At 42.6% G+C, this 26,628-nt stretch overlaps 1 protein-coding gene across 8 annotated transcripts in view; it reads right to left on the bottom strand.

Moving 5' to 3' along the window:
• The window catches only part of MDN1 (midasin AAA ATPase 1), a 152,763-nt gene that overhangs the window by 87,012 nt on the left and 39,123 nt on the right, over window positions 1-26,628 (bottom strand). For all 8 annotated transcript variants that reach the window (XM_036317718.1, XM_036317719.1, XM_036317711.1 and 5 more), the window contains exons 18-34: window positions 25,090-25,234; window positions 24,496-24,592; window positions 20,290-20,403; window positions 19,606-19,753; window positions 19,228-19,338; window positions 17,627-17,778; window positions 16,696-16,874; window positions 15,902-16,110; window positions 15,507-15,653; window positions 11,304-11,445; window positions 9,906-10,040; window positions 9,685-9,823; window positions 8,230-8,368; window positions 7,795-7,925; window positions 5,979-6,123; window positions 3,514-3,643; window positions 440-658 (exon numbers count right to left, since the gene is read on the bottom strand). In XM_036317718.1, coding sequence (XP_036173611.1) covers window positions 440-658; window positions 3,514-3,643; window positions 5,979-6,123; window positions 7,795-7,925; window positions 8,230-8,368; window positions 9,685-9,823; window positions 9,906-10,040; window positions 11,304-11,445; window positions 15,507-15,653; window positions 15,902-16,110; window positions 16,696-16,874; window positions 17,627-17,778; window positions 19,228-19,338; window positions 19,606-19,753; window positions 20,290-20,403; window positions 24,496-24,592; window positions 25,090-25,234 — 2,482 coding nt within the window. The remainder of the gene's footprint in view (window positions 1-439; window positions 659-3,513; window positions 3,644-5,978; window positions 6,124-7,794; window positions 7,926-8,229; window positions 8,369-9,684; window positions 9,824-9,905; window positions 10,041-11,303; window positions 11,446-15,506; window positions 15,654-15,901; window positions 16,111-16,695; window positions 16,875-17,626; window positions 17,779-19,227; window positions 19,339-19,605; window positions 19,754-20,289; window positions 20,404-24,495; window positions 24,593-25,089; window positions 25,235-26,628) is intronic.

The following is a 26,628-nucleotide window of genomic DNA, read 5'->3' as shown; positions in this document are numbered from 1 at the left end:
CACATCCCCAGTAGGGAGTGTGCAGGAGGCAGCTGATCAATGTTTCTCTCTCATCAATGTTTCTAACTCTCTATCCCTCTCCCTTCCTCTCTGTAAAAAATCAGTAAGATATAGATATTTAAAAAAATTATCCAGTCCTTCAGGAGCAAGGGCATTTCCAACAGTCTTCTTTCTATTCAGAATCACCACTTCATGTTTACTAAGTCCTTTGCCTATAAGTAATGAGAAGTTTTTGGCACATCTTTTATACCAACCACATCTCAAAAAGAGTAGAAAGAAAAGGAAAGCCATTTTGTGCCTTGGAGTAAGAGCACACAAAAAAGCCATTTTGTTAGAGTAAGTGATTCTATAAAGTATCTGGGTAAGAGGTGTGGACTTGCTCTATTTCATCCTCCGCTTTACCCTAACCCCTTGTTCCACCAGCTAAAAGACAACATACCTGAACCTATTCCATCTATGTACACCAGGCATGCAGCATGGACAAAAGTTGTCACAGTGGAGATGGTCTCTGGCCTTTTCAAAGCAGCTTCCTCCCCCATTGTGTTCATGAAGTTAACCCAGGACAGGATATCTCTGATACTGACCACACACCTTCGGCCAAATTCCTGGTGGGTCAGCCAGTCAATGAAATCCAGCATCACCTCAGCTATGTCAGCCCCTACAACACAAGGAAGCAAGTATTTACCACTTAGGAACACCCAAAACTGGGGGCTTGTAATCTGGGGCCAACAGATGGCCTAAAGTGACTCTATGATCCGTGGATTATCTGCAAATCTCTGTGAATTCACATTAATGTTTCTTCTAAGGGGGGATTCCATAGCTCTTACTGCATTCCAGAGGGGTCATAAATATAATTCTACACATACAAAAATGTTTTACAAAAACACATGGGTATTATAGTCTAGAAAGTTACACTCTGAAAACTCAAAGAAATATTCATTTGGTTCATATTCACACACAATTTTCAAGTTAAGACACAAAGATCTTAGAAAAATATACAAATTTTACTATATTATAAAATGATTCCCTGAAATGGGAAATCCCACATTTTTAGAGCCATTTAGTTCAGGCTTTTGGTTTTCTTAAATCAATGGAACAATCAGAATTCAGTAAATTACAAAATTCATACATTTTATTTCATTATTTAGGTATTTAAATGGCTATTCTACTTATAATTTCATGCTGTAAAATATCTGAAAATAAACTACTTAAGCAGTTATATATAGATGAAAGCAAGGCCAATTAAATTTAGTAGAACACTCTATATATAACTTATGAAATAAATAGTAAACATCTATCTAAAAAGTATAAATGCCATAGAATATTTTCTAAAAAAGAAAATATGATGAGGAGGAATTCACACTGCTATAATATAAACAGACTATTCAACAACATTCTTCAACATTCTTCAACACTGAGAATTGGTTACAAGAAAACTAATTCGTCAGAAAAAAAAATACTAATTAGAAAAAACCCCACAAATCTTTAAAAGGAACTTAAAAAGTCTAGGAACAATGAGTACTTGGATCCACATTTCAGAGTGAAATAAATTTGAGGTACATCAAGGACTTAGTAAAAAAATGGATAACTTTATCCATTGTTAGTGAAGAATTAAACCATGACTATTAAACAGAAAGAAGATCACCAGTGATAAAGTAGATGGGTTCATGTATTTTTTACAACAAATACTAAGAGGTAACGTAATATAGAAACCTATGTGATAAATGTAATAAAGAATATTATCCAAAAATACATAATTAATACTAACATATAAGATGATTAATATTTCTTTTAAAATATGCCAGACATATTTTAAATGTTCCATGTTGCTAATAATGAAAGAAAATGGAATTCTGGAATATCCATTAAATTAACAAGGATAAAATAATAGATTTAAAAATGAAAACTCCATGTTGGAAGGACTATGCCAAGCAGGCTAAGCTGCTGACAGCATTGGGAATATGAACATCATTCTGGAGAAGCTGGCCATAATTAATGGGATCTCTGAAGATCTTTATTTCCACTTTTAGAAATAACTCAAGGATACATGTATATATATATATATATATCATGGTGACAGACCTTAACTATACTTATTGTGGTGATCATTTCACAATACATACAAATATCAAATTATTATGTTGTACCCCTGAAACTAATATGTTGTATGTCAATCATATCCTAATAAAAATTTTTAAATATATATGTATCAAATCAATCTGGGCTCAATTAAAAAAGAACCCCATGCTCTTCCTCCCTGGCTGCTTGGAGACTGGCCACCATCATGAACAACACAGTAATTATCTGGATCAGGAAGTTCCTGACCTACAGACTATTTTAGTGGAAACAGCCATTGACGTCCTTCACCCTTGGAAGGCAATAGTACCTAACACAGAAATTCAGGAAAAATTAGTCAAAATGTATGAGACCAAACCAGATGTCATCTTTGCATCTGAATTCAGAACATATTTTGAAGGTGGCAAACCCATCCTGGCTTTGGCATGATTTGTGATTCCGCAAAGAAAAATGAACCCAAACATAAGACTTGCAAGACATGGCCTTGTATAAGAAGAAAACCTCAAAAAGCAGAGAAAGGAACACAAGAACAGAATGAAGAAAGTCAGGGGGAGCAGAAAGGCCAGTGTTGGAGCTGGCAAAAAGGAGTAAAGGTTCTTCAGTGATGTTATCTGTGGTGATTGTGTAGATTTTTCATTAGAGGATTAATAAACTAAGAACTCTTTAAAAAAGGAACCACATAAATGTTTTGACTCTTACTGGATATCTTAAGAACTGTTAAATCTAGGTTTACGCATGTGGGAGTTTTTTTTAATACTATTCTATTTTCCTTATGTTTGAAATTTTTTCATAAAATATTTTTTAATAATTAAAAATTAGCTGGTGACAACTAAAGAAATGCGGTTTAAAATTCCATGAACATTTTCTAGTCCTGGCTAGTGTTCCCAGTGGTTAGAGCATCAGACCACATAACAGAGGGGCATATACCTGGGTTGCAGTTTTGATCCCCGGTCCCAGTTGGGGCATGAGTGGGAGGCAACCAATTGATGTATCTCTCTCATCGAAATTTCTCTCTCTCTCTCTCTCTCTCTCTCTCTCTCTCTCTCTCTCTCTCTTCCCCTTCCCTTCCACTCTCTCTAAAAACCAATGGAAAAAAATATCCTTGGGTGAGGATTAACAACAGAAATAAAATTCTATGAACATTTTCTAAAGGTGAAAATGAATAAAATTTAAGTAAAATTTTCCTCATCTTTACAGGTGAAACAATAAGGTTGAATTTAACAACTCTTGTGAAGGAGGCAATGGGAAGAAGGGACAATCTAATAGATGGTAATAGGTTAGTATCATTTCCTTAGGTCTATTCTGTTCCTATTTCTCTAATTCCCCTTCTCCTTATAATACACCATATATACATACTGCTAATGTTCTATACCACATCTCTCACTTTCAACACACAGCCCCTCCATCCCATTACCACCACCACCTAAAAACTCTCACCTTTATGATCTATTCTGCCCAGAGACAATCCTGGACGAAGATTACTGCTGATTATCTGTTTTAAATCTTCACGGTTTGTGCTCTGAGGGCACCATATTTCTGTAAACCGGTTTCTTAAGGCAGGAGACAGCTGTAAGGAACACAAACTGCAATGTGAATGTAATACCTTTGAGAAAAGCTAGAAAATAAATCGTTTCAAAAAATATTAGCTGTTAGTCTGGCAAGTACCAGATGCTTCTTTTATTATCTCAACTACTAGTTGCAATTTACTGAAAACTTACTTTGTCCTGGCTCCTTCCATGTTATCTCATTAATCTCCACCACATTTTTCAATCCATCACTTTCTTGATAGAGATGGTACAGAGCTTCAAAGTCATGTAGGGTATAAGTGGTACAAATAGGACTTGAGCCCATCTGGACAACTCCCTATCCTGAACACCTTCCCCCAAGCAAAGACCATTCCTTTATTTTACCTGCAGTTACATAACCAATGCTTTAGAGAAAATAATGCTATCTTCCCATAGGGAGAGCTGTCTGAAGTAGAAAGAGATAGCTTCTATGTGGCTCAGAGTACAATTATGGGTATACATTTTACCTGCTGTGTAACAAACAATTGTTTAGTCCCTCCAGTCTTAGGGCCTCTACCCTGATTCCTCTTACCCTTTCCCTAGGTCAGTTAACCTCCATTCACAAAAGTTTGCAATGGCATATGCATATAGTTCTCTGTTTATCATCACTTTCCTTTTACTTGACAATAAACTCCATCCACTGTCTAGTCTACCACAGCAGGACCAGGAGCACTCAATGAAGACCCAGAGTTGTCCGGGTAGCTCAGTTGGTTAGACCATCGTCCCGGTACACCAAGGTTGCAGGTTCATCTCCAATCAGGGCACATACAAGAAGCAACCAATGAATGCATAAATAAGTGGAACAACAAATCAATGTTCTCTCTCTTTACCTCCCCTCCTCCATCTAAAATCAATCAATAAAAAGTAAATAAAAATAAAGACCCAGGGAACACAAGAGTGTTCCTCATCGTCAGCCTAGATAAGAAATGCCTCAGGTCTTCAGAATCCTATCTCTTTGCTAGACATGCAAAATAAAAGTTGGCAATCTTTGGCTAAGTAAAACTTAAGCTAACCGGACAGGCAAGTCACATACACAACCTTGAAATCATCTCCTCTGTGCTATTTCCACTTACCAAAGAACCAGGTTTTTTAAAACTCTGGTGTATTTTATTTCTTCTCTTCAGAACATTTCTTGAGGCCCAATGATGTAATCTTCCTTCTTATGGTACCGAGGAAAATTAGGCCCAAAATATCATGTCGGCATTACAAGTACCGACCAAGTTACCAAGAATATGAATTGCTTTCAACTCCTGGTTCTTCTCAGAATCCCTGACCTGCCACTGCACCACCATTTTCTTAACAGACCAGGACCCCACACAAAATGCATACTCCTCCACTGAGCTTTTTGAGCCTAAAATCCCAGGACTTGAGATGTTTAGATCCTAGCTGGATCCTAACACCCTCTTCTAAAGTGAAGAAACCATCTGCAGCCTTTTCTTTCTAACATTCTGAGGTAACCTACAGAACCCTTTGCAGTGGTTCTCAAACTTCCTAATGCCGCGACCCTTTAATACAGTTCCTCATGTTGTGGTGACCCCCAACCATAAAATTATTTTCATTGCTACTTCATAACTGTAATTTTGATACTGTTATGAATCGTAATGTAAATATCTGATATGCAGGATGTATTTTCATTGTTACAAATTGAACATAATTAAAGCATAGTGATTAATCACAAAAACAATATGTAATTATATGTGTGTTTTCCGATGGTCTTAGGTGACCCCTGTGAAAGGGTCATTCAACCCCCAAAGGGGTTGCAACCCACAGGTTGAGAACCAGTGCTTTAGAGCAATGGTCGCCAACCGGTGTTCCGTGAGGTCCGAAAGGTTTGTGCCCGCTGCTTTAGAGAACAGATATACATGTTCCACCTGCAAAACCAAAAGAGGTTCTTGGCTGGCATTTCTTTTTTGGGACTTTAAAATCACTCATAAAGCACATTCGTGTTTAAGGGAGTAGACTGTAGAAGCAGAGGTGGAGATAAATTTCAGTCTCAGCTTTTCTCTTCCACAAAAGTAGATTAACTTTCTCAGAGTCTTATGAGAATTTATTACAGTAACATATGTAAAGAACTGTGCAAATAACTGGAAGAATGAAATTTCAGGCACATACACAAAGTGAGATGTCAAATAAAAAAATGTTTATCTGTCAGAATTATTTTTCAACCTTATAATAATCCTAAAATATCTTTCTTGATTTTTACCTTTTACCCAGTTTATACCCAACATAAAAATTCCAAATGTATTTTTACATACTAAATTTAAGGGTGCCAACAAGATATGGTCAAAAAGTAAAAAAAAAAAAAAAAAAAAGTATACTTCAAGAACATAGTCATACCTCTTTTTTTCCAAAGTCGCCCCCAGGGTTCATGGTTGCTAAGATACGGAATTTTTTCCCAGCAGTTAACAGCTCTACTTCATTTTCCTTGTCCTCTAGGCTGCCTTTTTCTGCTAATACCAGAGACTTTTCTACTTCAAGGACACTAAAGACAGAAAAAATTGAGGATAAGATAAAAAAAGGTTTATTACATAATCTTCCTATTTTGTGGTCTTCAATGCTCTTGAAAAGGGAAAAAGAGCCCAGCCAGCCTGGCTCAGTGGTTGAGCATTGACCTGTGAACCAGGAGGTCATGGTTCAATTCCCGATCAGGGCACATGCCTGGGTTGCAGGCTCGATCCCCAGTGTAGCATGTGCAGGAAGCAGCCGATCAATGATTCTCTCTCGTCACTGATGTTTCTACTTCTCTCCCTCTATCTTCCTCTCTGAAGCCAATAAAAATATATTTTTTTAAAAAAAACTAACTTAAAAAAAGGAAAAAGAAAGTTATCTCCTCTGCTGAGCTTTCACTTTAGTTAATGGTTTCCTACAACACATTTTAAAATGCCTCATTATCCAACAGCTGTGTGATGGAACAATAGTTCTGATTAAAAGAAAAAGAACCCCCTTTTCCACTTACGCTATTGCAGCATTTGTTTTAAAAATAAAGAGTGTTGCATGCACATGTTCATGTCAGCATTATTCATAAAAGTAGAAACACTCCAATGCCACCAAGTGGTGAATGGATAAAAATATGGTGCCTTCACACAATGAAACATTATTAGGAATAAAAAGAAACAAACTACTAACAGGCTACAACATGGATGAAGCTAAAAATATTAATGCAAAATGAGACCATTTACATGAAATGTCCTGAAAAGACAAATCTAGAGACAACAAATAGATTAGTAACAGTAAGTGGCATCAGAGAGAAACTTTAAATGGGCATGAGGGATCCTACTGAGATGATGGAATTGCTGTAAAACTAAATAACTGGATTGTGGTGGTTGCAAAACAGTAGATTTATTAAAACTCATTGAAGTATACATTTAAAATGAGTGCATCTTATGATATGCAAATTACTATCTATAGCTATATATATATATATATATATATATATATGGCTAATATGCAAAGTGTCCCCTTGGGAGTTCGACCGGGAGTTCAATCACTCGCTATGACATGTGCTGACCATCAGGGGGCAGTGCAGAACATGGTGGGGGACCAGCGGTGGTGGTAGGGCACTGAGGGAGCGAGGGAAGGAGGAGCAGGGGAATCACGTGGTGGCAGTACCCTGGCAGTGAGGGAAGGAGGAGGCAGAGAGGTGGGGAATCGCACGGTGGCAGCGCATTGGCAGTGATGGAAGAAGGAGGCAAGGAGGCGGGGAACCTGATCAGCCCTGATCGCCAGCCAAGCCTAGGGACCCTGCCTGTGCATGAATTTCAGGCACCGGGCCTCTAGTACCTCAATAAACAGAGAAAAATAGGTATACATCAAGACTCATATTGGTCTGAGGTTTTGAGAGGTCTGACAGCCATAATATCTAGGATGCTGATTCTAGTTCTTCAAAAAAATTTAAGACACCAGCCATACAATTTGTCTTAAAAAGAATTTTAACTTAGCTTCATTTGTTTTAGCCCAGCCATCTCCCCAATTATTGACAGTAAAACAGAAAAGCAGGCTCCTTAGAAGAGATCCCGAGTGCTAAAGCCAAAAAAAGTAATAACTCATTATTATTTTCAAATATTTACTATGCACCTAAGAGGAACACTACTATGCACAAAAATCAGTATCTACAAAAACAAGACCAGAAAAACATCAAACAGAGGGAGTGCACCTGTTGAGTCTTTCCAGGACAGAGTCATCAGCCAGTGAGATCTCATCCAAGAGGAAAAAGCTGCCCTCCTTCATGGCCAGAACCAGAGGCCCATCGTGCCACTCAAAGAGCCGAGATGTGTCAATTTCTTCCTACAATTTGGAAAAGGAGGTAAAATTAAAGGCCAGGTGTCCACAAGACAACACACATGTAGGTAGCTGGTATCTGCTGGAGTGAAGTGGTCATTCTGCCAGAAAGTAAAGGTCTGAGAACCAGGAACACAAGCTACACAACAGGATGCTCATGAGGCCCTTGCAGACCAGTGAAAATACGAAGATACATATCAAACCTGGAATCAAAACCCTACGAGGCACAAAATTCCACAGTTGACTAGGGCACAGAGCTAACTGCATCCTTTAAATGAATGTACACATCATCATTTGCTATCAGACAAACCTTGTCCTTTGGCTTCTGTCTCACCGGCCGCAGCCCGCCCAGGAAGTCCGAAGTCTCCATGTGTAAGTGGCAGTTGACTGAGTATAATTTCTGATTTGCCAAGGCTGCAAACACCTGACAGATACTCGTTTTCCCACACCTGTCAGAGATACACACCAGATTAACGAGGAGCATGAATTCTAAATACACACCCACAAACACCAAGTCAGCAAAAGAGGGGGACCCTGGTGAGAGCATCACTGCCAACAGCAGACACTGCTGGCCAACACAGGATGTCTGGACCCCTGGCCTGGGGCCTACTTCCCCAAAACAACAGCACCCTGCCATATTCCTTAACCAGAATGGCACAACATAGCATGAATTCCATCCTTTTCTACTCCTACCAACCACCACAAAGGGATGGGAAAGAAAGCCAATCGTTACAGACTTTCAAGACACACTAACTAAACTATACAAATCTATAAAACAGATGTCACTGTTTAAAATAATTGAATAGGAAAAAAATTAGCCCTGGCTGGGTAGTTCAGTTGGTTAGAGCATCATCCTGATACTCCAAGGTTTCGGGCTCAATTGCCTTGGTAAGAATCAACCAATGAATGCATAAGTGGAACAACAAATTAATATTTCTCTCCTTTCCTCTCTCTAAATCAATCAATAAAAATTTTTAAAAGACCCATTCTTTTCCATCACAAAGGTCGAAAGGTAGAGGAAAATAAACAATAGTAGATCCCTTATTGCTTTTTAAGAAAGGGAGAGCCCTAGCTGGTTTGGTTCAGTGGATAGAGCATCGGTCTGCGGACTGAAAGGTCCCAGGTTCAATTCCGGTCAAGGGCATATACTTCGGTTGCAGACTCCTCCCCAGACCAAGCCTTAGTCAGGGCTTGTGCAGGAGGCAACCAATTGATGTGTTTCTCTTACATTATACTTCTCTCTGTCTTTCCCTCTCTCTTCCACTTTCTCTAAAAATCAAAGGACAAATATCCTCAGATGATGATTAAATAAAAAATTTTAAAAAGACAACAAATTAATTAAATGCCAATCAGCCCTCTTCATAAAAAAAGGAAAAAAAAAGGAGGGAGGGGAAAAAAAGAGGAGAAAACAAAAGAAAAAGAAAAAACAAAGATCGTCCTGACGAGTTTGGCTCAGTGAATAGAGCGTCGTCGGCCTGCGGACTGAAGGGTCCCAGGTTCGATTCCGGTCAAGGGTATGTACCTTGGTTGTGGGCACATCCCCAGTGGGGGGGCGTGCCGGAGGCAGCTGATCGATGTTTCTCATCGATGTTTCTAACTCTCTATCCCTCTCCCTTCCTCTCTGTAAAAAATCAATAAAATATATTTTAAAAGACTAAAAACAAAAACAAAGATTGCTTTCCTGATGAGCCCTTCAGAGGTAATTCAAGTAATCCTATGGAATTGAACTGAACCCTCATAACCAGTTATTGTCACAGAACTTTACCCAGTGTCTCCAACCAACAGCACTGGTTCACTGAATTCCAACGCTCTTCCCACCAGCACGGCCAGTCTCCGCATGCTCTCAGTCCACACGATATGGCTGAACTTGGACTCCAATGTGGATTTCTGAGTAGACAATTTACCTATCAAAGGTAGAATAAATATTTAGGTTGTAATATGAGTATAACTCAATTCATTCTCCTCTGGACATTTTAGCCTACTCACTCAGCAATTTTAGGACATTTTCTTTGGAAAAGAGGGATCGAGGACACAATTTTTTCTTGAAATGCTTTTCAAGGACTTCTTGAATCACATCAACCTCCTCCTGTTTCCTGACTCGGCCGGCCAGAAGCATATAACCTTAAAAAATAAAGAAAAATGAAGAACCGTCAAGTGTCAATACCAAGGGATGCTGAGAATATAAAGCAATAGCAACTCTCACCTAACCATATGGCTGCCTTGTGCTCCAGCAACATGACTTCTAAAGAGACTCAAACAAAAATGAACACTTGTGCACCAAAAGACATAGATATCAATGTTCAGGCATCTGTATTCATAATAGCTAAACAGTGGATCCAAATATCCATCAACCAGAGAATGGCTAAACATATTATGGTATCTATATATAAAAGGGTTATAACAATTATTTTTTTTTTAATGAAGTCCTGATAAAGGTAACAACATGGCTGTATCTTACATTTGAGAGTGAAAAGAAGCTGGACTCAGAATGCATACTTCATGATACTATTAAGATGAAGCTCTAGAACAGGAAAAATCAATCAGTGGTGATCAATATCAAAGCAGTGGTTACCTCCAAGGGAAGTAAGACTGACAAGAGCCATGAAGGACTCTTCTGTGGTACTAGTATTCTAAATATTGGCCTAGGTAGTGATTTACATGATATCAAGCTGTACATGATATAACAGAGTGCTTCACCCACTTTACCATAGGTTATATTTCAATTTAAAAGGTTTTGTTTGTTTGTTTTTAAATGTGTTCCTCCTTCTATCCTTAATCAGGAAAGAAAAGACATTACAATTCTTATGGGCTAGTTTTATTTACTCACCTTGCTTATTAACTAACCCATTAAGGACACATTAGCACCTTTCAAATCAGAATATTCTAAGTATTTTCTATTATAAAGAACATATCAATTCTTCCCATGGATTAAACCAATATGACCAATCCCGAGTCTCAAGTGACATCACTGCCTTCTCTCAGAACTCTGATATTATCTGACCAGTCAGTTCTCTGACTCTAAGGCACAGCACGCCTCTCCACAGGCACCACATTGCAGACAAATGGTCCAAAAGACATCACCAACCACCTGCCTAAAGAACTAACAGTATTGTGGCCATATCCTGACTCTTACATGTGGCCACCTGAAGGAAATAATGAGAACACCTAAGAAACCAAAACATATTAGCACAGAGGCCTGTAGAAATGACAGCACTTTCAAAAGGAATTGGATATTAAGGGAGAAGGCTCAGTTCCTGGAGTACCTAGTATAATCTACATATTGATCACAATTTGGGTGAGGTTTGTTTTAATTAAAAAAAAAAAAAAAAAAAAAGCCTGACGTTTGATAGAATGTCACAGTTTGAGAGATGATTGAAAGCATACCATCGTTGGCTAAGTGCTGTAGCCAGTCGTACTCCTCCTTGGTCTGCTCAGCCAATCGGTATCTCTCAGCCCATCGAAACAGGTCTCGAAGGGTGATGAAGCCCTGCTTTCCAGCAAACACTGAAGAACTTCTGCGTTTGGACTATTAACATATGAAAACAAATGGAAAACAACAATGTCAAGAATATAGTAAAACATACATAAAAATTTTTTTTAAATATATTTTATTGATTTTTTACAGAGAGGAAGGGAGAGGGATAGAGAGTTAGAAACATCGATGAGAGAAACATTGATCAACTGCCTCCTGCACATCCCCCACTGGGGATGTGCCCGCAACCAAGGTACATGCCCTTGACCAGAATCGAACCTGGGACCCTTCAGTCCACAGGCCAACGCTCTATCCACTGAGCCAAACAGCTTAGGGCCATACATAAAAATTTTAATAAATTTAAGCTCCCATAAAAATTATTCATTCCATTAAAATTAATTTTTTAAAGTGAAAATGGGGTGTAAACATTTGAAGAAAAATACAAACTCATGTAAAACAATGTAAATAAACAATGGCATTCCATCTCCTATGCCATACAGAAAAAAAAATCACAAATACAAATGTGGGAAAACATGCAGGAAAATTAATCCCATAATGTGGGACCATAGTAGTGAAAATGATTCAGAAAAGTAATTTGACAGTGCATAATTCTGATAAATACTGTTAACCTCATAAATTACATGGGATATTTTGGGGGTGAGGGGGAGAGGAAAAGAGAAGAAGAAAAAAGACAATTGTAACTCTGCATTTAACAAGGGAGCGCCACACACAAAGAGTCTCTTCAATTATGTCCATTCAAGAAACATCCCATATAATAAAGAGGTAATATGCAAATTGACCATCATGCCCTCACAAGGTGGCTGCCTATAACCAGGCCGGCAGGGGGGTTAGTGAGGGACGACCAAACGACTGAACAAGCAGGCTGCGTGGGGTGACCAGGCCGGCGGGGAGTTAGTGAGGGACAATCAGGCCGGCGGGGAGCAGGGCAGCTGGGGGCGAACAGGCCGGCAGAGGGGGGCAGTTGGGGACAACCAAACCAGGGGGGAAGGGAACAGTTGTGGGCGACTATGCCGGCATGGGGTACAGTTATGGGTCACCAGGCTGGCAGGGGGGACAGTTGGGGGTGATTAGGCCGGCACGGGGGTAGCTGGGGGCAACCAGACTGGCAGGGAAGGGCAGTTAGGGGTAACCAGGCCGGAAGAGGGGGGCAGTAAGAGGTGACCAGGCCAGCAGAGGGGGGCAGTTGGGAGCAACCAGTCCAGCAGGGAGGGGGCAGTTGGGGGCAACCTGGCCAGCAGTGGGGGGCAGGTAGGAAGGTGAGCGACTGGGAGCCAGTAGTCCAGAATTGTGAGAGGCAGTCAGACATCCTCCGAGGGGTCCCGGATTGGAGAGGGTGCAGGCTGGGCTGAGGGGACCCACCCCGCCCCGCACGAATTTTGTGCACTGGGCTTCTAGTCCTGTGTAATGAAAGCCTAATATGCAAATTGACCAATTGGTGGAATGACTGGTAGGCAGGGCCTGCAAGTGGGCGGCGCCAGGCCAGTCAAGGCGGGTGCCAGCAGGCAAAGGGAGGGGGCGATGATTGGGGAGCAGTGGCAACCGGTGGTGGGGCGATGTGGGGTAGGGCCAGAGCTGCCCCCTGGTGGTCAGTGCACATCCACAGGAATGTCCACGGGGAGTGGTCCTAAGCTGTCATAGTCAGACATCCCCCAAGGGCTCCTGGACTGCAAGAGAGCGCAGGCTGGGCTGCGGACCCCACACCACCACCGAGTGCACGAATTTTTGTGCACCGGGCCTCTAGTCCTATCTAATGAAAGAGAAACATGGTAATTAGCTGTACCTTCCCTACCCTTTCCATTGGCTAATCAGGGCGATATGCAAATTAACTGCCAGCCGAGATGGCAGCCGGCAGCCAGGCAGCTTGAAGTGAACATGAGGCTTGCTTGCTTCAGTGACGGAGGACTCCAACGTTCCCCGCCTGCCGCTGCCGGCCTCTGAGATTGTAGTTTGAAACATTGTTACAAATATAGAAGCTAAACAAAACCCCAGAAACCTGCTTTTAGCCAGCCGGGATCTCAGAGCTGGAGTTGAAAGAGTGTTTCGATTATAGAACCCAAACAAACCAGATACCTGCTTTCAGCAGCCGAGGCCTCAGAGCTGGAGCCAAGCCTCAGAGCTAAAGCTGACCCAGAATAAAAAAAAAAAAAAAAGAAAAAAAGGAGCGGTTGGGAGCTTCAGTCACCCGTCAGCCTGAAAACAGCCCTCAGCCCCTCACCCAGACTGGCCAGGCACCCCAGTGGGAATCCCCACCCTGAAGGGGGTGTGACCAGCTGCAAACAGCCATCAGCCCCTCATGCAGGCTGGCCAGGCACCCCAGTGGGGACCCCCACCCTGATACAGGACACCCTTCAGGGCAAACCAGCCGGCCCCCACCCATGCACCAGGCTTCTATCCTATATAGTAAAAGGGTAATATGCCTCCCAGCACCGGGATCAGCAGAGCCGCGAGGCCTCCCGGCACCGGGATCAGCGTGACAGGGGGCAGCGCCCAAACCCCGATCGCCCTGCGGCTCTGTGACAGGGGGCGGGGCCCCAACCTCCCTATCTGCCCTGCTCTGTTCGTGACAGGGGAAGGCGCCCCAACCCCCTGATCAGCCCTGCTCTGTGCCTGATGCGGGGAGCTCCCCAACCCCCTGATCACCCTGCAGCTCTGTGTGTGACAGCTTGCAGCACCCCAACCTCCTGATCGGCCCTGCTCTGTTTGTGACAGGGTAGAGCCATAACCTCCCCATCGGCCCTGCTCTAAGTGTGAGAGTGGCGGCGCCCCAACCCCCTGATCGGCCCTGCTCTGTGGGTGATAGAGGGCGGCACCCCAACCCCGCCCCCCCCATGGCCCCTGCTCTGTGTGTGACGGGGTAGAGCCATAACCTCCCCATCAGCCCTGCCCTGAATGTGACAGGGGGCAGCACGCCAACAACCCTCTGATCCGCCCTACTCTGTGAGTGACAGGGGGGAGCTCCCCAACCCCCTGATGGGCCCTGCTCTGTGCGTGACAGGGGGAGCTCCCCAACCGCTTGATCCACCCTGCTCTGTGCGTGGCAGGGTACGGAGCCCCTACCCCCCTGATGGGCCCTGCTCTGTGCGTGACAGGGTGGCGCTGCAACCTCTCCATCGACCCTGCCTTGAGTGTGACAGGGGGTGGTGCCCCAACCCGCCCAATCGGCCCTACCCTGAGCGTGACTGAGGGTGGCATTGCAACCTCCTCCCGATCCGCCCTGCTCTGTGCATGACAGGGGGCGGCGCCCCAACTCCCCAATCAGCCCGGCTCTGAGCCCGACCAGGGGCTGCACCTAGGGATTTGGCCTGCCCTCTGCCACCCGGGAGCAGGACTAAGCCAGCAGGTCGTTATCTCCTGAGGGGTCCCAGACTGCGAGAGGGCACAGGCCGGGCTGAGGGACCCACCCTCCCCCACCACCGAGTGCACAAATTTTTGTGCACCAGGCCTCTAGTCTATATAATAAAAGCCTAAGCGACCATTATGATGGAACGACTGGACACACTGATGTGTACTGACCACCAGGGGGCAGACACTCAACACAGGAGCTGCCCCCTGGTGGTCAGTGCGCTCCCACAGGGGGAGTGCTGCTCAGCCAGAAGCCGGGCTCATGGCTGGTGAGCACAGCAGCGGTGAGACCCTCTCACACCTCCATGGCAGCGCTAAGGAGCAGCAAGCAGGTGGGTGGTAAGGAACGAGGGGTCCATAGACTATGAGAGGGTGCAGGCTGAGCTGAGGGGGGGACATCCCCCTCCCCTCGTGCACAATTTTTGTGCACCGGGCCTCTAGTATCCATATAAAAAACAAAACTGCAGTTTGTTTATGCCAAACGAACCTAAACAAGATGTTCCACTATTAACCACAAACAAAAAACAATCACATATAACTATCAGAAATTGTTTTTAACATATTAAATTGTTGACTTACAACACACAGCCAAAAAACATTAATGGAATGCATCATTAAGACAAGATCCTTACTCAGTAAAAAGTAATAAATGGGTGATCTGCTGTTTCTACCCGAGTAACCTATCAAATTTGACCGAGTCTAATCAACACATTCCATTAGAAACTAAGTTCAGGGATGGAGAGATGATCTACCTGAAGGTCCAGCATGACTCTAACCAACTTGCCGCAGTAAGAGGGTGGCAAACTACACCGCTTGTGCAAGATTGTTTCCAACTCAGAACTTGGCAATTCATCAAAGTGCAATTCCACAAACCGATTCCTGAAGGCTCTGGAAAGCACCTAAGGAAAAAAAGCATTTGAGATATTGCTCTCCATAAGGTCAGTTTGGGCTCAAATAAACGCTTATAAAAAAAATTTTTAATTGTTTTAAAAAAGGAAAAGAAAGAAAGCCCCTACAAAATGGAGTCTCTGCTACTCACCACAAAAAAGAAAAACGCTTCAAAAAAGGTAAAAAATTTCAGTCTTTCAAAGAAAGATTTATGACTCGAGGCAGTAACAAGTAAGAGTAGGAGGGAAATGCTACATACCTTTCTGCCTCCATAAAGTCCTGGGGGATTCTGGGTAGCAAAGAGCATGAACCGAGGGTGTGCTTTAACAACTTCCTGTGTTTCTGTTATGAGCAATTCACGATTATCATCTAGCAGTCTGTTCAGTGCCTCTAACACATCAGTAGGGGCCAAATTCAATTCATCTAAAATAATCCAGTAGCCCTTTCTCATAGCATCAATAAGAACACCTTGGAAGAAATAAACAGAGAATTAGTACATACACTAGTCAAAAGTTGTATATAAATCAACAAATCCTAGGTTACTACTATTAAATTTCAAAGCAAACCACTCTCTGTAGTCATGCCCCCAAGTAATTTGTGATGTTGAATATCAAAGAAGCACAATTTTCCATTAAAATAGCCCTATTTCATACAGAAGGGGAGTCAATGCTGACAAACATCACATTTCCAACTTATTTCCCCCCCTGCAGCTTAATTTTATTTATATCACCATATTTTTATATCAACCCTCAGCTTCCTTCTGTTCAATGCTCACCCCATTCTCTTGAGACTCTAGGAAATGAAGTAGGAGTTCAACTACACTCTGCAAAACTTGGTGCTAGTCCCGCCTACAGCTGACAATATTTCAGTGGGGCCCAAAGAGAGCTGGACCCCGAACCATCACTCCTTCACCACCACGCAGCTCAGGGAGAAAGAAAAACTAGCACAATGGCAGCAGTCCGCACGCCTCAACCGGAAAGGGTAAAGAATACTTGGGGAAATGGGTCTAAAAGAATGAACACCTACACACATGCAACAGAATGATAACCCTACCTTCTTTAAACACAAGCTTCCCTGAGGAATCAGATGTGTAACAACCGATGTACTCTTGAATATCCGTGTGTTCGTGATTATTGATACGCACACAGTGGTTACCAGTAGCTGCAGCCAGCCACCGGATCAGGCTGGTTTTACCAACTGATGTCTCCCCCTGAATCAGCACTGGATAGGTTCTTTAAAAGATCAGCCAACAAAGCATTTAAAGAAAAAAAGATAAAAACCAGAATGAATTAATTTTTAAAAAGAATGACTATATCAGCCGAAACCGGTTTGGCTCAGTGGATAGAGCGTCGGCCTGCGGACTGAAAGGTCCCAGGTTCGATTCCGGTCAAGGGCATGTACCTGGGTTGCGGGCACATCCCCAGTAGGAGATGTGCAGGAGGCAGCTGATCGATGTTTCTCTCTCATCGATGTTTCTAACTCTCTATCTCTCTCCCTTCCTCTCTGTAAAAAATCAATAAAATATATTTAAAAAAAAAAAAAAAGAATGACTATATCATTTAACATCATTATAAAAGAACATTTTTTATATATCTATATACTACTAATGGAAATGTTTCTTAAGCCCTGGGAAATTTCTATATAAAAATGATTCTTAAGAAAATACTAAGGAAAAATTCCAACCTCTATTGTACTACTTGTGAGAAACAATAAGTGGGACTATCTGTTACTCACTTAATAAATAATGGGTGATGAGTATTCATCAACAAAATACTGAAAAGCAAACCTAAAAGATGGCCAAAATAATCTGAATCCATATTGTCCTCACTAAAGGTGCAACTAGAAAAAATGGTTTGTCCCAGAAGAAAAGTGACAGTTCACTTAGCCAATGAATAACAATAAAGCACTTTGAAAGTGAAGACTAGAAAGTCATCAATGTCTATGATGATAAAACTTCAGATCAGCAGAGGAAAGTTCCACATACCCTGCAGAGACCACTCGGACTATATCTCTCAGGTTCAGCTTGACGGAAGATGTGAGAATGTATGTCTCATCAATTGTAGGTTCCTTGTCTCCCATCGAAATCCAGTAGCCTTCAACCTGGATAAGCCGTCCTCCTTTGGGTTCTGGAATAGGCTGAAAGACACAAAAATTAAAGAAATAAGCCACAGTTCCATGGCAACTATGGCATTCTTTCAGATAGGGTGGTAAAGCGGGAAAAGAAGTTGTCACCAAGAATGCTGCCCTGTTCTGGATGCTTTCAACATTAAAACCCATGGGTGAGATATGAACATAAAATTACTTTGAGGAATGAGAACAAGATCATAACAAGTATAGGTTTTTAAATTCAGGTGGAGTTAGGTGAATATGGGGGAAAATCTGAATCAAAATAGTTTCTCAGTTTATGATTCAGTTCTCTTCTCTTGCCTATTAAAACCTCCACTCTGAAGTATATTGGTCAAAAACATGTATTTCATATAAACCATGTTCTCCAAAATAGGGCTAGTGTTGTACACAGGGGGGCTTTGCATTATTTCATCTGGATCCCCTGGAAGACTTTAAAAATAAAAGTGACACCACCACCACCCCCAAGAAGCTACTCTATTACAGATAACATTGTGGATAATACTGCAATCTTTTAAAGATATGGTCAAAGTTATCAAGTTGATTTACTCAAAATTGCTATTTTTATGGAACAAAATGCTTAGTGGTCAGGTTTATAACTACGAAAAAGTGCTCTTCCAGTACACTTAGTCTCCTGACTAGAAGCTACACTCTATTGAGGCTAAGAAAGGAAACTACAGAACATTCTTATGAAATGGTCCCATTTATGTAATTTAACTAGATACATATTAGGATTTACATGGACAAATGTACACACATAAAATTGATTTTAGAGGGAGGAAGGGAGAGACACAGAGAGACACACAGAGAGAGAAACATCAATGTGAGAGAGAAACATCAATCGGCTGCCTCCTGCACTCGTCCTGATCAGGGACCCAACCCACAACCCAAGTATGTGCCCTCACTGGGAATTGAACCTGCCACCTTTTGGTGTATGGAACCATACTCCAACAAACAGCCACACCAGCCAGGGCCATTTATCAAATTTCAGAAGGAAAGGACTGTCTACAAGGTTTAAATCTCCAAAGGGTTAGGCTTATTGGGAAATTTTTTTGGTTTGTTAATCCTGCACCCAAGAATATATTTCCATTGATTTTTAGAGAGAGTGGAAGGGAGGAGGGAGAAATGGAAGAGAGGGAAGGGAAAGAGAGACATCAATGTGAGAGACACATTGATTGATTGCCTCCAGCATGTGCCCTGACCAGGGCTGAAGATAGAACCTGCAACCCAGGTATGTGCTCTTAACTGGGAATCGCACACCAAGACCTTACAGTGCTTGGGTTAAAGCTCTGATCACTGAGCAACACAAGCCAGGGCAGATTATTGGGAATGTTTACCATCTACGATTTAACTTTCTGAAATAGATTTATAATTAGAATCAGATTTATAAAAAACCGAACAGTTCGAAATTTTATAATATAACCTTTCATTTATTAAACAAGTCAAAACAAACAAACATACCTGCTTCAGCAAACTTTTAATACTGCCAGAGACAATGTGTTGACAAATAAGCTTCTGAACTATTGGGTGTGATGCCCTGTCAAGCTGTGTTAGGAAACCCAAACAAAAGCCCTAGGAAAAACACAGAGATACATAACACCAATTATTGCAGGACAACTTATTTCAAAAACAAAATGCCACCTTGTGGGTGGGGCTGGTTTGCAGAACAACTTTTAATATCATGGTAGAAAAAAGGTTACGGTACCTCTGGTATAAAATATTCTGGGTAATCTGAATAAATGGAAAGTATAGCAAAACTGGAATATGCATCTCTACTCCCTCCTTCCCCATGGTGAGCCCATCCACAACACTACACCCAAACCCAGACTTTGGAAAGACCTCATAGAGCGAGCGCTGGATGTTGCTACACGGATTGGAAGCTGCAAATCGCAGGGCCCTGCAGAGAGTTCGAAGGCTGTAGTGAGGTCTATGGCCAGTCCCGTCCACCAATGTTCTCCCAGACTCTTTCCGCACATCTCTGTAGAAGCTACAAAAAGGATGTACTTCAGGTGATTTTTTAAAAAAGAGAAAGGGAGAGGGACTGGGGGGGGGGGGGCATAGAGGGAGAGAGAGGGAGAGAGAGAGGGAGAGAGAGAGATCAGCTGCCTCCTGCACACCCTCCCTCTCCCTTCCTCTCTGAAATCAGTAATAAAAATATTTTTTAAAAAGTTAGAAGATGACAAGATGGAAAAAGTTTTAGACTGAAATATAAAGTGCAAGAAATTTATGATCAGCTACCATAAGATCAAATATAACCAAGTAATTGTCACAGATAAAACCCAAGTTCTTATTCAAATAGGCTTTAACTGGACTATTTACAATCTATCTATATATTCTTTCTTTTATTAGGAAAATCCAAGAGATTTCATAAGGTTCCAACTTTAAAACAGACATGTAAATAATAATCTTTCCATTAGTTTTCTCCAGTTAGAAGCAAAAAGAAGGGAAAAAAAATTATATGAATGAGGCACACTTTTTATGCTGAGAGGAAAGGTTTATAAATAGAACCTGGAAAACACCTACTTTATGATTCCTTGCACTGTGCTCTTGCTCACACTCAGTCCTTTCAGATAATCCACAATAAGAATTTGTAAGTCTTCTTTACTTTCCAGTTCTTCTACATAAAGTTCTGTAAACCTGTAAGATAATTCTTATTATACTAGATGGCCCAATGCACAAAATTCACGCAAGGGGCTCAGCCCTTGCAGCCCCAGCTTCATCCAGAAAGTCATCCAGACGACCATCCAGATGGTCATTCTGCTGTTCAGCCATTCGGTCAGTTTGCATATTATGCTTTTATTATTATAGACTAGAGGCCCGGTGCACAAAAATTTGTGCACTGGCGGGGGAGAGCGGGTCCCTCAGCCTGGCCTGTGCTCTCTCACAGTCTGGGACCCCTTGGGAGATAATGATCTGCTGGCTTAGGCCTGCGCCCGGGTGGCAGAGGGCAGGCCAAATCCCTAGGTGCAGCCCCTGGTCGGGCTCAGAGCAGGGCCGATTGGAGAGTTGGGGCACCACTCCCTGTCATGCACAGAGCAGGGCGGATCGGGAGGTTGCGATGCCACCCCTAGTCATGCTCAGGGTAGGGCCGATTGGGGGGTTGGGGCACCATCCTGTCACACTCAAGGCAGGGTCAATAGGGAGGTTGCGGCGCCACCCCGTCACGCACAGAGCAGGGTCCATCAGGGGTTGGGGCGCTGCCCCGTCACACACAGAGCAGGGCCCATCAGGGGGGGTCGGGCTCCGTACCCTGTCACGCACAGAGCAGGGCCCATCAGTGGGTTGGGGAGCTCCCCCGTCACGCACAGAGCAGGGCCGATAGGGGAGTTGGGGCACCGCCCCCTGTCACACACAGAGCAGGGCGGATCAGGGGGTTGGGGCGCCGCCCTCTATCACCCACAGAGCAGGGCCGATCAGGGGGTTGGGGCGCCGCCACTCTCACACTCAGGGCAGGGCCGATGAGGAGGTTATGGCTCTACCCCGTCACACACAGAGCAGGGCCCGTGGGGGGGGGGGGGGGCGCACACTGTCACAGACAGACCAGGGCCGATCAGGGTGTTGGGGCGCCGCACCCTGTCACACGCAGAGCTGCAGGGCGATCAGGGGGTTTGGTCGCTGCCCCATCACGCTGATCCCGGTGCCGGGAGGCCTCGCGGCTCCGCTGATCCCGGTGCTGGGAGGCATATTACCCTTTTACTATATAGGATAGAAGCCTGGTGCACGGGTGGGGGCCGGCTGGTTTGCCCTGAAGGGTGTCCTGGATCAGGATGGGGGTCCCCACTGGGGTGCCTGGCCAGCCAGGATGAGAGGATGATGGCTGTTTGCAGCTGGTCACACCCCCTTCAGGGTGGGGATCCCCACTGGGGTGCCTGGCCAGTCTGGGTGAGGGGCTGAGGGCCGTTTTCAGGCTGGCGGGTGACTGAAGCTCCCAACCGCTCCTTTTTTCTTTTTTTTTCATTCTGGGCCAGCTTTAGCTCTGAGGCTTGGCTCCAGCTCTGAGGCCTCGGCTGCTGAAAGCAGGTATCTGGTTTGTTTGGGTTCTATAATTGTAACACTGTTGCGGTCCTGCTCACTCCAGCTCTGAGATCCCGGCTGGCTGAAAGCAGGGATCTGCGTTTGTTCTATAATTGAAACAATGTTGCGGTCCTGCTGGCTGAAGCCCGGCTGGCTGAAAGCAGGTTTCTGGGGTTTTGTTAAGCTTCTATATTTGTAACAATGTTTCTTAAACTGCAAGCTCAGAGGCCGGCAAGGCAGGCGGGGAACGTTGCCTTCCTCCGTCACTGAAGCAAGCAAGCCTCCTGTTCACTTCAAGCTGCCTGGCTGCCGGCCGCCATCTTGGTTGGCAGTTACTTTGCATATCGCCCTGATTAGCCAATGTGAAGGGTAGTGGAGGTATGGCTAATTACCATGTTTCTCTATTATTAGATAGGATAATAACCATATTTATAAAGTTAATACAACTATTCTGACAATAAAAAATGAAAAACAGAAGTCAAGTAAACTCATTTTAATTGTTTCTAATATAAAATATAAACCTTCCAACTTGAGATACAGACTGACCATACAAAATAAAAAATAATCTTTTACAAAATATCTAACATTATTATACTCTGGTTTCTCTTCAGATTGCATCAATCTTTTGCCTTTCACAAAAATCTACCATTATTCTTGGATTGAAGTATTCTATTTATAGTTCTTATAGCTACAAAAATAAGACTTATTTATCTTCATTTTCAGGTGTATTTCATCATAAGTACATGTAATAAAAAATACCTAGAATAGCTCTGGACAGTTTGACTCAGTGGTTGGGGCGTGGGACCAAGGACCAAGGGGTCGCCAGTTTGATTCCCAGTCAAGGGCACAAAAAAAACATCCTCACTCCTTAGGTAAGGATTAAAAAACAAAACATAAAAGCACATGGAACAAAAAAGGCCCCTCACAGTAAAAAATAAAATAGTTGCAGCAAAGGAAAATATATAATTGTAGTTTATAAATTTTTCTTAAGATGCTTTTATTACTGTAATAATGGGAGCAGGGCCCGGGCAGCGTGTATCACTGATGTGAGCATCGACTTATGAACCAGGTCAAGGTTCGATTCCCAGTCAGGACACATGCCTGGGTTGAAGGTAGCCCAGTTTGGGGCATGCAGGAGGCAGCCAATCAATGATTCTCTCTCATCATTTTTCATCTCTCTTTTTTCCTCTCCCCTCCTCTCTGAAATCAATAAAAGTGTATTTAAAAAAATAAATGGGAGCCCTAGCCGGTTTGGCTCAGTGGATAGAGCAGCGACCTGGGGACTGAAGGGTCCCAGGTTCGATTCGGGTGAAGGGCATGTACCTTGGTTGCAGGCACATCCCCAGTAGGGGGTGTGCAGGAGGCAGCTGATCGATGCTTCTCTCTCATCAATGTTTCTCTCTATCCCTCTCCCTTCCTCTCTGTAAAAAAATCAATAAAATATATATTTAAAAAATTAAAAAAATAAAAGTAAATGGGAGCAGAGATCTAATACAATTTTAACACTGTTTTAAAACATAAAACCCAACAAAAGGTTACCAATAATAAATAAGGTCATTTATCTTTTCCTAGGTGCTACATACATAAAACACCAATAACTAAGAACCTTGTTCATGTCAGTCAGTGCTTAATGATGAAAAGTGAAATTTAAAAGACCTTTTACACATCATTGGCCTCATTCAAGAGGACTTTGCTGCTAACTTGCACTTATGCTATTATACTGCTACTACAGGCCCCGTGAACAAACATCATGCACTGGTAGGGTCCCAAGTGGCTGCCGGCTGCCGACCGGGTACTCCCTCCCTTCCCCAGGCCACCTGTAGCAGCTGCCTGCCAGGGCCTCCCTCCCTTCCCCTGGTTGGCCCAGCCACTGCCCCCTGGTCAAACTCCCAGAAGAACTCTGGTCAAGGGGACAATTTGCATACTACGGTTTTATCATATAGGCCTAGAGGCCCAGTGCACGAATTCATGCATGGGTGGGGTCACTGGGCCTGGCCGGCTAGGGGGAGGGACTGCAGGAGGTTGGCCAGCCATGGGAGGTTGGCTGTGGGAGCGCATTGACCACCAGGGGGCAGCTCCTGCATTGAGCATCTGCCCCCTGTTGGTCAGTGCGTTTTCATAGTGATTGGTCGACCAGTCGTAATGGGCACTTAGGCTTTTATATATATAGATAAATATCATTATGTGAACTTTTTCTAATAGCCACAAGACTATTTGAAGAAGGAAACATTTTTGTTTTCAACAATATCATGAACCATTAAGTGCCATACTAACAACCCAAAGGAAAAATTCTCTAGTGTTCTGGAGTTTTCCATATTTCTACTGCCTATATAAACTAAAGGAATAAGACAAGGAAAATTCTCTATCTGTGGTCAAAAACTTTTAAGCATTGTTATGGGGTTTGGTTATGTTAATATTACCTATCAATAAATAATAACTTTTTATTCTTTTTAAATATATTTTTATTGATTTCAGAAAAGGGAGAGGGGGAGAGAGACAAAAATTAATGAGAGAGAATCATTGATTGGCTGCCTCCTGCATGCCCCCTACTGAGGATCGAGCCTGCAATCCAAGCCAGATCGAGCCTGCCCCTGACCAGAATTGAACCTGGGACCCTTCAGTCCACAGACCAAATGCTCTATCCACTGAGCCAAACCAGGTAGGGCAAGAAGAACTTTTTAAAAAGCCTCCAGGAATCAGGCCATGTCTCCTCACCTGTTTCTTATTCCTGGTGGGAGATTTCTTTTGCCCACATCAGTTGCTGGATTCATACAGGCAAATAAACGAAAGTCAGGATGACGAACCAGTGGTTCTGTTAAGAGAAAATTATAAATTCTCAACAACTTGTAAAATTAAGTCATCAGCCAAAGGTCCCTAGGGGAAGACTATCTAACTCCATAGGAACCCAGGTCAAACAAAACACTGCCTCAGGCTCAACAGAGTTGTTACTGGCTGTTCATTCCCTGCCTTTTCTGAAATCAGTTTCCAGACCAATGGACACTACTTAATCTTATGCTGCCATTCCACTATCTTTTATAGGTTCACTGTTGTTTATGTCTTATCACCTGTTCCAGTATATAGTTTCCCACTAATTGTGTCTATTACCCACTACCCAAATGCCTTGACAAATTATTGTATTCTTTGAATTCCCCATACCACTTAACAATAGGACATTTACAGAAAATAAATATCTATGGAATAAACAAATCCAATTGGGTGGCCCATGTAATCCACCTAACTAATAGATTCTTACTCTAAAGAGGCCAAAGACCTGGCAGCAAGTCAGACCCCAAGGGGCTCAAGTCCTACCTGTGTCCCCTCGATCCAGCAACACCAGGGAGCCAGATGAGCCTTCGAGCAAACCACTGAGACATTCTAATGTTTCTGGAGCAGCCAGATTAATCTCATCCAACAAGATCCACTCTCCTTTCTTTACAGCCTGAGCTAATGTACCCTAGAAGAAGATAAAGTATGACCTGATGAATTATGCCCTAAATACCAAATTGCTGCCAGCTGAGTGCCAGAGGTAAGACCAAGTTAACTTTTTCAAATGTCTAAAAGGATCAAGGGAATATCTTTGAGCCTAACAGTGAGATACAATAAACTAGATCATCTCATTATATAGATGTGAGATAAATGATAGCAATGTATTCAAGTATTTAAAGGTACCCAGATGGCCCTGGCTGGGTGGCTCAGTTGGTTAAAGCATCATCCCAATATGCTAAGGTTGTGTGATCTCTGGTCAGGATACATGCAAGAAGCAACCAATGAATGCATAAATAGATGAATAACAAATTGATATTTCTCTCTCTCTCTACCTCTAAAATCAATTTAAAAAAAAAAATTTTTTTAAAAAAAAAAGGGTACCCAGATGATTATTAAAAGCACTCAACATAAATAAAATAGGGTTAAGCTCTGAATATGCCACAATCAGATAAAGGACTAAATCAAAGATGTGTAGTGATTGTAATATGTAGCCTTTCACAGTTGTTGAAGAATATCACAATGAATCTTTCCTAACTCTTCTCTACCAATTTTATCTCAAAGTTCTATTCCAAGAGTAATAAAAAATAAATCTTACAGTTATATATCAAAAACTGAACTGTTTTACTGTTATTAAAATGCTTTATACAAGCCCAAGCCAGTTTGGCTCAGTGGATAGAAATCGGCCTGCAGACCGAAGGATCCCAGGTTCAAGTCCAGTCAAGGGCACATAACCTCGGTTGCAGGCCTGGACCCTGGTCAAGGCATGTGCAGGAGGCAACCTATCAATGTGTTTCTCTCACATCGGTATTTCTCTCTGTTTTTCCCTCTCTCTTCCACTCTCTATAAAAATCAATGGAAAAATATCTTCAGGTGAAGATTTAAAAAAAAAAAAAAGCTTTATACTTTTGTTTTCATAATAATCCTGACAAATTATCTACAAATTTAATTTTTTAAAAAAGAACAGACTGGTCAGTGTTGCTCAGTCGGCTGGGCATTATACCAAGCACAGAGAAGTTGGCGGTTTGATTACCAGTGAGGGCACATGCCCGGATTGCAGGCTCCATCCCCAGTAGTAGGCATACAGGAGGCAGCTGGTCGATCTTTGCCTGTCTGCCTGTCTGTCTCTCTCTCCCTTTCTCTAAAAATAAACTATTCTTTAAAAAAAAAAAAAGAACAAATGTATTAACACTTGAAAGACCGAAATTTAGTATATACCTATATTGCCCCAAAGCAGTCAAAATGACTGCATCGTGAAAGAATAATATCGGAGCACTCTTCACTTATGTTCCTTAGCTTTTCCAGTAACTCACTTCTATTCGACATTTCTTTCATGAATTTAGGGCGCAAAAGAAATACAATAAA

Source organism: Myotis myotis, unplaced genomic scaffold (assembly GCF_014108235.1).
Source record: "Myotis myotis isolate mMyoMyo1 unplaced genomic scaffold, mMyoMyo1.p scaffold_m19_p_7, whole genome shotgun sequence".
Taxonomy (NCBI): domain Eukaryota; kingdom Metazoa; phylum Chordata; class Mammalia; order Chiroptera; family Vespertilionidae; genus Myotis; species Myotis myotis.
This window is presented reverse-complemented; position numbering and strand designations above follow the sequence as displayed.